The sequence below is a fragment of the Falco punctatus genome (assembly GCF_963210335.1).
Source record: "Falco punctatus genome assembly, chromosome: 8".
NCBI classification, from domain to species: Eukaryota; Metazoa; Chordata; class Aves; order Falconiformes; family Falconidae; genus Falco; species Falco punctatus.
In genome coordinates this window covers 24,444,852-24,458,824 of record NC_137588.1, presented here as the reverse complement: position 1 = coordinate 24,458,824, position 13,973 = coordinate 24,444,852, and the positions used below count along the sequence as shown (strand labels likewise).

General features: G+C 36.2%; 1 protein-coding gene across 7 annotated transcripts in view; it reads left to right on the top strand.

Moving 5' to 3' along the window:
• Positions 1–13,973, top strand: part of SLC4A10 (solute carrier family 4 member 10) — a 172,380-nt gene that overhangs the window by 98,654 nt on the left and 59,753 nt on the right. For all 7 annotated transcript variants that reach the window (XM_080399111.1, XM_080399108.1, XM_080399107.1 and 4 more), the window contains one exon: positions 3,398–3,558. In XM_080399111.1, coding sequence (XP_080255237.1) covers positions 3,398–3,558 — 161 coding nt within the window. The remainder of the gene's footprint in view (positions 1–3,397; positions 3,559–13,973) is intronic.

Sequence of the window (13,973 nt, the reverse complement as noted above, 5' to 3'; positions counted from 1 at the left end):
CCAGGCACATGGGATACATGTGATACATGAGCTCGATATACAAATGGGGTTGGTGTGAAATTATGAAAGGCTTTTATTTACCAACAGTGTCAGTTTAAGGGGTTAAACTGCACAAGTAAATACATTATCATTTGTCTTTTTCTCTGAGCAACTGAAGAGAGTAAAAAATTGGCAAACTTGGGGTCCATGCTTGAATCTGGATTTCAAAGGCATTTCTATTCTTGAATCTTCTACCTGAACTCAGAGCATTGTTGAAATGGTATTAGGATTTTTAAAAACACTTAAGGACTTAGAATTAAACAACTGTATAAGAGTAGAAATTTGTTTGTTTTATGTTTTCTGCTGCTGTTTCTGATTTGATATGTTAAATAAGGATTATCTGACCTAACAGAGGAATATTTCTGAAAACATAAGAGGTGATAAACATGATTCTCCCTTGATAAGTAAACTCATGTAATGCCTATTAAAATAAAAATAGAAGTTTATTCCAAATGTAGAATTCTCTCAGTTGGGTATGGTTTATGTTTATGCACCAGCCTCTTTGCTCATTAAGTGACAGTATATGATAATGTGTTTAAACACATACGTTTTAGTAACAGTAGGAAATTGGATGCAACCCACAGAATTATACTATCCAAATTGATTGAAACTCAGGTGGAGATGATCACAATGGCAGGTATGATTATTTGAGCAGTAGCGATAGTTTCTTATGGATTTTTATTTTGTGTGTGAGCTTTGATATTTGATTGACACCATAAACTCTTAAGGCTGTTTCCATGATTTAGACTTTTCTTGTCCACGTGTCCCTAATAAGTTATGAACTGTGGTTATGTGCCTGCCTCTGTCCAGTCACCTGTCTTAATGAAACTTCTAAGACCATAGTTGTCTTCTATCACAAATTTAAAATCTGTTTAGAACTGGTCAGTACATTCAAAGTAGGTAGTGCCATGGACAGACTGCAGCAGTATAATCAGATAAGTGATGCTGAAGACTATTTATGCGAACAGCATGTAGTGACAGTATGAGATTTCTGATGATATTCTGTAAGAATCTATGCTTGGATCATTGGTTTTAGGATATATGTAGCTTGATTTTTAATCTCTTTTTGAATCAGCATAAAACAAGATGATAGTACATCAGAAATAATTGGGAATACCCAAGCACAAACCCTGCAATCTTGTAAAGCTTCTAAAGAGATTAGAAACACGCACAAAAATGGAGGTATGAGAAGGTAAAAATGTAGGTATGTTGCAGTCTTAGGAGGTAATAGTTTAAGCAGGAAAATTAGTGCACCATGTTTGTGATGTTATGGCCACAAATAGGTCTTGCATATTTTTCGTTTGGAAACATGAGTGTGAGTGCCATTAAAGCTCGAAGCAGCCTCTTCGAGTTCAAGTGCAACTGTAAAATGAAAAAAAAGCTCCACATTTTTTTCCCTTTTCATGCTTCTTGATAACTTTCCTGAGTTAGCTTTGAATTTGGTGGGCATAGGGTATGTTAATTTTGTGTTTGATGTCTGTTTGGATATTGTTTTGAAAATATATTTGGGAAAACTCATTTGCCTATTCAAATTCATTTTCCTGGTTCAGCTATGTGGAAGCAAATTTTTGTCTGCTATGTTCTTGCTGCTTCTCTGGAAGAATGAAGAAGTACAGGAGATAGCCTGGCTGGGCTGGGAAGAGAACTTCCAGTGAAGGGAGTGGAGAATAGAAATCTGATGGAGAGGAAGGAGGTCTCATGGGCAAAGATGAGATATGGAAACGGACCAGGACAGAGGAAACAGAGGGAGAATTGTTTAAATGCAAAGAGGAGGAGAAGGCTAGGCACAGGAGACAGTAGACTTTGGAGGAGCTAAGGAATCAGGGGGCAAATTGTGTATGTGAAAAATGGGAGAGTGATTAGGTGGTACAGTTAGAAGAAATGGAATGCATCAGGAAAAGATGATGGTGATGAGTGGGTCACTGAAATGGTGGCTGCTTGCAGGGTGGCATCAGAAGGGGAAGAATCTGGTACACAGGGACTGGAAGGAGGAAAGTATCTAAAATATGTGTGTACAGGCATATTTTACAAATAAGAGCAGAGCTAAGCAGGTGGGCCAAGAGCAGAAGAGGACAGCTGTTTGCTGTGTTACTGAGCTGCGAGGCTTGGTAGAACTGGAAACTGCTTGGCTTTAGAGATCTTAAGGCTCTACGCTTCCATGCTGTCTGGAAATAAGCGTGAAGGTGCTGTCAAGGTGTGAGTCTCTGCTTGACTTCTCTGCTGCCTGGTCCATGCAATATAGCTGCATGCTGCTGAGTCAAGTGATGGAGGCTTGCTGTGTGCCTGCAGCTGTTCAAACCTTGCCAAGCTGGCAGGATGCATGGCTTCATGCAGCAACATCTGCGTATGCTTGAAAGACTTAATAACTTTAATGTAAAACACTTCTGCATATGTCACCAGACTTTTTTTTTTTTGTTTAGTATTATTTTACTGTTTTTAATGTAATTTTTATCAGTGAACAATTAAAAAGTTGCACAAGAAAGTTCATCCGGTTGGCTAGTAACAAAAGACTTGGTCATCTCTGCCAGTTTCAAGTCTCCTTTAACTTTACTGAAGTCTCTCCAGATATACACTGAACCTGAGAACAGGCAAATGAGACTCAAAATAATGAGAGATGCTTGATTAAGGCCTGTATTTTGGGGCTTGAAAGACTGTTCACAAGTTTTTACACATTACTTGTGTGTGCATGTATGCATCTGTGAGGTTTTTCGTTTTAATTGACTGAACTTTTAAACGAAAAATAGCCCAAATTTTGTGTAATGTTTTACTGCCTTTTTCAGTAGCTTAGTGTAGTTAAGTAACTAAAAACTTAAACTAGCAAAGTTAGTAACAGTGCGTTTTGTGAAAATATTATGGTGCTGATAATGGATGCAGATTCTGCATGTGTGAACGTATCAGTATATTTACTTTAAATGAAAAATGTCTCTTCCCTGTTGTGTTTAGTCCAAAGTGACTACTAACTAGAGAAAGTTATCTCCTCTGTTCTTATTTTATATAGCTTTTCTTTTTCTCTACCATAAATTCTTTTCTATCCTTTCCATCCTACTTGTTCTATATCTACAACTATTTGTTGAAATATCATTGTATGCCAAAGGATTACTCGGAGTTTATGTAAAGTACAATGATTACTTAATAAGTTTCTCTTTTCAACTCTGTGGTCAGAATTAATGTTAAAAAATAGTATAATACAGCATTATATGGGAAGAAGCGGGCAAGGGAAGTTTCTCATATTTCCTACAAAGAAAGATTAAAGTGAAATCCAAAGACATGTTTAACAGTGATCTTTCAATATCCATTAAGGTAATTTATTTTTTGTTTCTTATGCACAATGGAGTTATAAAATAGGTTGTTTCTATAGGTGGTTGAAGTTTGAAGAAGATGTAGAGGATGGTGGAGAGAGATGGAGCAAACCATACGTCGCCACACTGTCACTTCATAGCTTGTTTGAGCTGAGAAGCTGTATCCTGAATGGCACGGTTCTTTTGGACATGAGAGCCAACTCCATAGAAGAAATTGCAGGTATGTATTGATGTTGTGTTTATTAGTTATGAAAATTAATCATAAAAATCAAGTGCTTGCAAGTTTGCTTAGAAGAAAGCTATCGCATAATAATCACTTAAGTTTAGAAAATTATAGGAACTATTTTACTTAATGTATTAGAAAAGAATCTAAGGTCTGACACAACTAATAAATATATATATTTTTATAGATTTTGCTATTTTCAGAATCGATTTTTAAGTAAAAGAGAAAATAATAATGGAGCAGAGAGGATGGTTTGGATATATTTCATTAAAACTGGCATGTTCTCTGCTCCCGCTGTGACACTTCACATTGTGAATGATGTGTGTGTGAACTTCTACAAACTGAATCTACTGCAGACTATGCTAATTGCAGACAATCTAGCTTAAAAATACATTAAATTATAGGGAAGTATTAATCATAATTATGTAACATGAAAACAGACCAGTTTAAAAAACATGTCTCTGAGTCAAGAATGAAAACAGGAACAATAATATTAAGGGTAAATTTTTCAAAACTTCAAAGGTAATTTAATTTTAACTAAAGTATAGTTGCATTTTTTTTTAGTAAAGGTGTATCTGGCAGTGTCAATTCTAGAGAACAGCAGAAGCAGGAGGCAAGAGAGAACATAGTGGATGAGTATTGTCTCCCAAAAATATAAGTGAGATTGAGGCTGAATGCCATTTTCTGCATTCCTGGTTTCCCATAAAGGCTATAACTATTTACTGCAGGGGACTTTCTTTTTTTTGTTGTTGGTGCAGTTGTTACTGTAATACAGTCCCTAACAACCTGCTTTATAGTACAGAACTGTAATGCACGGCCTCAAGGAGTCCTAAAACTACAAAAGTTACATGGTCATGCTAGAATTGGACAGTACAGTCTAGTATGCTTATTCCCTTCTCAAATAGGGCAGCTAATTTGAATTAGATTATTTGTAATTAAATTTGTTAGAAGATAAGAACTGAAGATAAAGTAAATTTTTTCTGGTCTATGCAGACAGGGATGATGTATGTATCATAATATAACTATATTTACATTAGACTTTAAAACTCATCATTACAACGATAACACCCTGTCCAAGGACTCATGTGCCCTAGAGAGTTTCTAGTGCTGTGTACTTCTGTTGTTTAAAAATCTCTGTCCCTTCCAGCAGAGACGAAACAGAGAAAAGAGCTATACTATTTTGTAATCTGGGATCTCTAATTTTCTGTTTATTTACACTTAGTAAGAGCTAGTCTCATGCTCATGGTGGTTATTGGACTAATATCCTTGCATATCTTGCATCTGCTTAAAAGTTTTACTTTGCTTCTACCTCACTATTTCACAACATTACTGAAAATGGTGCTGTTCTGTAAATCATATACTTGATATTTTATACAAATATTGTATTAGATTTTGTGATATTCTCCATATTGCAAGTTTTGCCTGAAGATCAAACATGATGCAGAAGCTGTAAATTTGGGAAAATAGCACATGCATAGAGAAATGGTGCATGAGTAGTTGTTGAGGCCTTTTTGTTGCCTTGTCACAGATGCAAAGTAGCTTGTTAACAGGAAATGTAAAATACACTAATAAAAATAGAGAAGTTTTGTTTAGGTAAAGGTACTAAAGACAGAGCAAGAAGTTTTTCTGACACTCAAGATTGTCAAGGAAACTGCTTTATGGGTGATATGCAAGCCTGTGTAAGGGCCAGATAAAATTTATTTTAATTATTTACCTTGTCAGGTAAGTGGGATACTGTTCAGTGGGCTACAGTTAACAGTGGAATTAAGATCGGCTCAGGCAGTGGTAGCTGCTTTTTGTGTTTACCTTTCCCAAATTGTGTATGTCAAATTGACGCAAGATATTATTAATCAAAATCTGCAGAAACTTGTGTGGGTTTCTCTGTGCTGAGATCTGATTATCTCATGAATCATGGTCTGAATCAGAGCTTCAAAATTTGTCTTGATAATGATAAAAGATAAACATGAAGAATAAAAATCAGCTGATTTGAAAGAACAAGACTGTTTATCAGTATGCTGCTTTATTTAGTTAGTTTTAAAATAATCAAGGAGTACTTAGATCATCTGCTTGATGTTCTTTTATTGCTTTTTTGCTTAAATAGTACACTAGGATTTTAAAGCTTGAGCTTTACATATTTAATCCAGAAATCACTCAACTTCTTCCATAGTCAGCTAAGAGATCCCTTCCAGAATTGTTTTTATTTAAGTAGGTAAAAAAGTAAGGATTAACGCAATAAAAATAACTTCAGCTTTTTCCCCCTGTTTTTGAAAGATATTATATAGTGAAACCACAATGGATTTATGTTTATAATCTCTTAATCCTTAGTTAGTTGTAGTCTTTTTTTTTTTTTTGTTGTTGTTTGTTTAGGTAATGTGTCCAAAGATTTGAGCGTACACAATACTAATTTTGTTTTGAAACTCATCACAGATGTAAGTTGTTCTTCTGTGGAGAATTTGATGAGTTACTGTAATGCTATTTTGAATCAGTCCTACTTCCAGGTTATCTTGATTTGTCGATTAGGAAAAATTGTTTTTTCTAAGAGGCGGCTTTAGGATGACTTTCACGAATTATTGGCATGTACCATTTTCACTTTAAAAAGTACCTTTTGTGGAAGATTTGGGTGTATTTAATTTGTATTTTGTATCCCTGCCTGATAAGGTGATCTGACACACGGTAAGGTTTGCATGAGTCTTGCTTTGTCTGTTAGAGAGGATTTTTTTTTTCCCCACTCTGCAGATTCAATAAGCAATGAGGTAGGTGCTTTTTTTAAACAACTTTTGCAGCAGGTTCTTCTGGCAAGAGAGTAATTCTGTAAATTACCCATGTTTTGTGTCAGATTTCTTTGAAGACACCCGCCCGCCCCCCAAAATAAAGTTGATATTCCATTTGCTTTATTATTATTTATGTTGTAGTACTGCTGTTTTTGTCTTCCTCAATCAAATTCCTTTGGAATTTGTTACTCTAATACTACGTCTGTAGTTTCTGCTCTCCAGTACTTAGAAAAACGTACAAAGAGTGTGGGACACATTAGGCAGTGCTGGGAGGGGGAAGGAGCAGTAATAGCGGTGACAAGCGTGCCACCAACACGTATGCTAGGTATGTTAGAATTTTGATAATTCCAAGTAAGACAGGCTTCTCTTTTTTTCCTTATAAACAACTGCTGGACCTGAAGATTAGACAGAACTTGCATCTCTCAGGAAATCCTTTCTTGTCTGTTCTACTTGGCTGCTATACACTGTCAGTAGTTACAGTCCTACTTACTGTGCTATACAATGCAAACATTGTTTTCACCTTGGAGTTGGTATGTATTCCAGTTGTATCTGACAGTCCTGACACTTTAGATTTTAAGGAAATGGTTGCTCTCACCCGTTGGCTTCAATTTTTTTCAACATTTAACTCTCTTCTTCTGCTTCTTGCTAGCCATTCTCATACTTGACTAGTCCAGTGATCCAATGGTTACTTTTGTTTGTTCTTTTCAATGCTACTGTGTATACCACATGTAGGAGAATTTGCAAAAATAGATGATACCCTGTGGTCTTAAGTGGTACTCTTAAATTAGCTTTGGTTCTTGTACTTCTGATGCATAGTTTATTGCTATGGGTTATGTTTTTTACTGCAATCAAATTTTACTGCATTGCTATAACGCATCATATCTTTTGAGAACGAATAAATTGTGCACATGTACTTTCTTTCTACTTGCATTAACACTTTGTTACGGAGAAATGCGTGTGGTGTATTTGTTGGTAATGTTTTGCTATCTGGGCTATATTCCAATATCAAATGATATTTCTGTAAATGCAGTGCCAGTCTTTGTCTCCTTGAAAGAGGTATACTTAATCTTCGTTGCTAAATCAAGACAAATAATTATGATTTGTTTTAGTCAAGGCTTTTAATCCATAAGTACTTATTCACTAAGGCATTAAACTCTTAGCACTTAGCCCTTGAAAATTTCTTTTATTGAAGTCAGTGTTTTAAGACCTTACTGGGCTTGTGGTAAAACCTGCAGATGAAAAACATCTTTTATACTGTTTGCATGGCTTTCAGAACATTTTGTATTTAATCCCTGGAAACTCTGATAATTCTGCATAAAAATACTTCGGCACCAGAGATGTGGTGAGAATTTTTAAATCATCCTGTCTTCCAGCATGTCTATTCTTTATTAGATTCTTTTTGATTCCAGCTGTCTTATTAAAAAGTGACTTGATCTGCAAGACTGTACATTTCTTTGGACAGGCACCCAATTTTCTTTGTTGATAAAGAGCTTATTCATACCTATGATGCTGAATTTGCAGACAATATCTTACTGTAATAGAGACTTCCAAGATGAATTTCTAACATTGCCATCATGCAGAGAAACAGCATGTTTATTCCTGAAGTTTCTCAAATTGTTTTTAAATTCTGTAAGATGGATTTTACATTTCCCTTGAAAAGAGCTCAGTTCGGCTGCTGAACTTTATCCTGTTTAAAAATGCATTTTTTTGTTAAACATATTTTAGGGGGTTTTATTACTATTTTTACTGTGTGACATTCTTTTTTCATGTATCTTTGCAGTTGTTCCTATATCAGTAAGTTAGCAGTCCATGCACAAGGAATTCCTTTGAACGTTTAATGTAATAATATTTTATTGATCACTTCTATATAGAACATATGCTAAAAGGAAGTCTGAAAAATCTATGTAATCAAAACAATTTATTTTGGAACTTGTCTCTTGAGGAGGTATTTGCCAGAATCTGGCTGCACCATTAGAGAGCAGCTTCACTGTGTTGTTCAAGTTGGCAGAGGAAAATATTCTCTTTTGATATTTTCATTTAGTTCCTTTGAAACCATGTAGATTCTCAGATTACCATCTGGTTTTTTGATTGTAACGACTGAAGGAACTCAAAAGGTTCTTTTACTTAACATATGATGCCATTTTCTGCTGTTTGGTTCAAAAACTGTTCAGTCCAGCCTTTAATGGCAATACTTTCTTTACAACATGAATCACAGATCTCGCATTTTCTCATAGTTGTGCAGAGTGTGCTCTGCACACGTCAAACCTTGTCAGATACAAACTGTGGCCTGTGTTGCACAGTGGTGCTTTGGCGACTTGCCCGTGTTTGAAATATTAAACAGTCCCGTTTATTTTAAATAGCTTAAATGTAATAATGGTTTATTTTTTAAATGAAATTTTACATATTCCCATGCTTTCCAATCCAGCGATCTGACATTTTTTTTTTCCCAAGCAGTCTTTCGTATGTTCCTCACGATCGAATTTTCAATCTGTGTAACAGCTTAATCTTGTGATTGAGGTCACTGGACTCTGTGCTGAACAACTCAGGGTATTACATCCCAAGTGTGCAATTTTATTGATTTCGGTAATATCATGTTAAGCTTTCATTCTGAACAAGTGTTTTGCCTTTGTTTGTTTTAAGCTATGTTACTCCATAGTAATGATATATTTAAGTTGTCTTCAGTTTAGATTTTACTTCACTGGAGCCTTTTGCTTCAACTGTGATGCTGTGACTCTCACATTGTGCTGTTTATGGTAAATTTAACGTTTATTACAAACGCTGTAACAAAGCATGGGAATGCTTGTGAGCAATCTGCTTCTCTGTTTGACCCCTACACCTGTCTTTTGTTCAGCTTTCACCTTCTCACCCAGGTTTTTGTGTGCATTTGCTTTATTTACAACTTACCACGCAGTCATTACTTCTACAGAGAAATCTCTCATCAGGTTTTGTTCCTTTGTGAGTAAACTGTAAATCTCATACCAGCTTCTAAGTAGCACAGCATTTTTTTGTTTGTTTTGTATTTTTCCACGTTTACTACAAACCTGGGAGTTTTTTAGATTGCACAAGTCAATCTCCACTTTCATTTTGTGTGTAAAGACAGAACCAATGTCACTCATGGCTCTTCTTGTGTTTAGAGATGCAAAATGTATTTTTTTATGAGGTCCCCATTTTTCTTTTGGTAGCATCCACTGTGGCAGGCTAGCATAGCTTGGACTTAAAACTGTACTTGCTCTCTGAGCTGCGAGCTGGGAATTTTAGCCTGTGTCTTTACTATTTACAGTTTTGTGAAATGCTTGCTCTTGTTCTTCAGTAAAATTGCATGCTGTTACTTTAAAAAGCAGACATTTTTCACTCTCCATCTTTCCTTTTCAAGTAATTAATCTGAGAAGTTGAACAAAATAATTTCAGGTAGAGCAGGAAATAGGATCTGTCTCAGTGCAATGGAATGCTCTGCCTCCTTGGATGAGTGGGCTAAATCTGCTGGTTTAGATAGCTTGTTTATAATCACCATTGTAAAGACTATAAATGGGTTTTGGTTCACAAATGCAGCTCAAGAATCCTAATTTGTTAGTTTTCTGTTGCTCCTAGTGCCTAACTCACTTGGGAAGTATATATTCAAGTTCCTATTAGAGACAGGTTAAGATAAAAGACAGCATTTCAACTGAATGTCTTCCATAAAACACTGCTTTAGGATCGCTTGTGTTTACTTCTGCCCTGTCTTTAAGGGAAAGAAAACATCCACAAACCAAACAAACCGTACCTTTTAAATTAGGTTTTGTAGTCAGCTGTCACTGCAATCGTGACGCACACGAAAGCCCATGTGTTCTATTTTTTTGTCATTAATCTCTCATTCTGTCCTGCAGTTGCACAGTTATAAAATTGGAAAGACTGAGAGGTGTACCTACCAGCAACTTTGCTGGTATATACTGAGTTCAGCTTGTTCTGCTGTAAGCTGTCTGTGCCGACCTATATCAGGAAAATACGAGCCCAACAATTCAAACCTTGTATTTCATTTGGGACTCAGCTAAAAAAACCAAAACAAGTGAAAACCCACCCCCTACCCCCAACCACAAAAAGCCCAAAACCTCTGGATCTTGTTTCTTTACTCACCACTGCAAAAGTCAGTCCCACTTTAGCCTGTTTACCTGTTAGTAATTTCTTTTCAGATTTCACAGGTATTTTGGTGCAAATGCAGTGTATGTTCTGTATATTTATTCTATGTTTCACCTGGGAGCTTCATGTAGTCTTGCATATGAGGTGTTGGGCACACTGTGAACCTGGAGCAATGGGCAATGAGCTCTGGCCACGCTTGATGCTTGGTTGTCTCTTTACATTTTATGTAAATGATGTAACTGAATCTGAATGGAGAAAACATTCTTTATACGATATGAAGCTCAGGTTTCTCTGAATCTTTTTAAACAACCAGGGCAGGAAGAATGTCTGTCTTTAACAGCTTGAAAAAATGATTTCATGGTTCCAGTATCAATCAAGACTCCTTACTGAAGAAACATCCTACTTCAGTCTTCTGATGTCAGCAGAAATTACATGGTGTGAGCAATTAATAGAATGAGTAACACTATGCTGGTGGATTTTCCACACATTGCATCTTGCTGCAAGCTTCGTAAGGTTGCGAAGCATCCTTGAAAAATTTAATGGTAGACTGTGCCTTTATCTAGAAGGGGGGTCTGTAGAATTTGAAAGGTCATTCAAGAGGAAAATTCTTTAGAGAAAACAAACAAAACCCCCACCCCCAAACCTTTGTTGCTGAGCATAGAAACCTTGAAGAATCTCTGCTGTTACACAGGAGTGTAGCTAAGTTATAGTGCTGTGAAGTTTCAGGTCTGTATTCTTTGTTTTGTCATATGGAGTTTGGAGAAATGGCTGTGCACTGTAGATACAAAAGTGAAAAACAGGGCTTTGAAAAGTATGTGCAGCTTCAGCTGGTGGAAGCATGTAGGATCTTCTCACAGGATTAACAAAATAGAATCTGTTTTGAAAATGAGATGTTTAAAATGCTCCTGTTTGCCATTTACTTCTGGACTTTAACCATGTTGCTCTTGCTCTCAAGCTTATCTTTGCAATCAAGAGTGTTATCACTGACATTCCAGAGACTTGGGCTTTTAAAAGATATGTTGAAAAACTTGGGAAGAAACAGCAGTGGAATCCCATAATGATAGGTGCTGATAGAGGCAGTCTTTCTTACTACTATTCAAATCTGTTCAGGTCTTGAAAAAGCTGTCAAAATACAGCAATCTGGCAGTAATTTGACTGTATTTACAGATGCTACTGCAAGTGGGTCTGTATTGAAGGAATGACTACTGGAGGGTAGTATCAAGGCAAGAAAACACGTCTTCACTCTTTCCAAATGTGAATGCATCTTCCCGTTTTACATGTGGCAGAGGTGCTCCAGTAAAGGGGAAGTTGTTATAAAAAAAGAAAACTCAAGGTAAGCCACTTTCTTCTCAGTTTGGCAGGAAATAAAAATTGTTAGTCATCACACTGGCACTAATTCTATGGATTGTGTGACTGTTAATAAGTCTAGCAAGGAAGAGGATAAGGATATAATTTTCCTTTTCCTGGCATTTTCTCTCCTCAAGTGGATCATCTTAAATATTGGTATCATCCTCAGCAGTTAATATATTTTAATATTTAATATGGAAAATACTGTAATTCCAGGAATGGCACCATACAAGTGGAGTTCCACTGATCTGTAAAGCAAGGTGATGACCACAACCCTAAATTTGCCTGTTCTAAAGGAGTCCTTTTTTTCAGCTCTTCCTTTTGATTTCTGTCTTAGAGCAATTCAAAGAAGGTAATCTTTGGTTTTGCATCTACTATAATTTGTCTTTTGGTTAGCAGAATTAAAAAGGAGGGGAGAGAGGATCATTTCAATTGTGCTTTAGCACATATGCCCTAAGATATATTTCTTTGAAGATCCCAAGTCATGTTACAGAATGTACTGGCCTGTTCTGGGAACTGTGACATGCAAATTCATGTGCTAAGGGTATCTAAAAGGAAGATAGTCTTATCCTCAAGGTAGAGGCAGTTCCTCAAAAGGTGGTAGAGTTGAACAGGAAAATGAATATTTTTCTTGAAGCTGGAGCTTTCTTTTCTTTTCCTCATGTATTGAAAATTCTTGGTACCTTCTGAAAAAAGTCTGCTGAAGACTTTCTCTTGAACTTGTATTACATCCTCTTTTGCCCTTCTGCCACTCATCTTGCTGCTATAACTTTCCATCTCTTCCATTACTCTCTAGAAACAAACTGTGTTTGTCTAGACTGGGAGTGCAGAGATAACTGACCTGGTGGTGTTTGAGTTAACCCTAGAGTTAAAAGTTCCCTTCACAGTCAGGTGAAGCATCCCAAAGGCAAGTTTTATTAATTTAGGTACACCAGCAGGCAGTATTACTCTTTGGTACGAGCTGTTCAGTCAACGCTGTTGTTAACACTGCGCAGAATGTAGTTGCTGGAGATGGTCAAAGGCAACGTTGAAAACCTCTGCATCACTATTCGTTGCAAGATGCAGATACACCTTTCATGCTTGCATCTGTTGGCAGCTGCATTTATCTGTGTATCTAGCCTTGTCTTTTTGTGTGTGTGTGTCATCACAGGGATTTAGATTTGTTGCTAGGCTCTTCACAGTAAGTGAAATGTGCAGGTCATTTGTTGTTACCAACTATGTATATGATACATTGGATTGTTATGTGGATATTGAGAACTTTGGAAAAACTGTTGTGTTTTTTAAAGATATATAGAGTGCATAGCTGATGGTGAGCAATTAAACTCTGCTTTTAACCAACATAATTATTTAAGGCCTTTTATTATGTCTCTTCTTTTCTCTTGCTCTTGGCAATTATCAAAGACCTGAAAAATTATGTCTCTACTGATGATGCAGCTGCTTTGTATTTTTTCTGCTCTGCTTGCCTTTCCACTGAGTTTGCTGGCAGATAGGAATCTGACTCCGGCACAGAATCATGAGCTGTCTGAATTTTCAGTACAAGGAGTTATTGACTCAGCTTATTAACTCACTATTTTTCTGCAGTACAGTTTCTTCCAATAGATATACAAGGACAGTGTGTACTTCAATGCTTTTTTCCCCCTTCCTTTTTCTGTTAAGCATTATTACCGTTGCTAGCATGATTTCCCAAAATAATAATTTAAAAAAGCCCACAAAATTGTCAACAGTTCTTTCCCATTTGAAATAAACAATGCATGTATTTGTAAATAGTTTTGAATATGAATATTTTCTGCCAGTGGTCTGAAAAAATGGTTGTAATTTCTTAGCAGGGGGATCAGTTTCGCTCACACCTCCATGTAATGATTCTCTTGAAGAACATGTACATCCAGCAGTAGAACGAGATCCTATTAAGTATTTGCAAATAATGAGGCAAATTTTCCTGTATTGTATTATCTCAAATTTCTTTATATTGTATTGGAAGTATTGTAATTATAGTTACAAAAAATAAAGAGCTAGACTGTGATCTCCTGTGGTAAGTATATAGGGAGTAAAAAAATTGTTTCCTTACGACATGCCAGTCCTTTGTAGCAAATAGGGTAGGAGTTATTTGGAAAAAAAAAAAGACATTTTATACACATCGTAATCCTGGGTTTAAATGCTTTATGTATGGGGAGTGCATAGGGA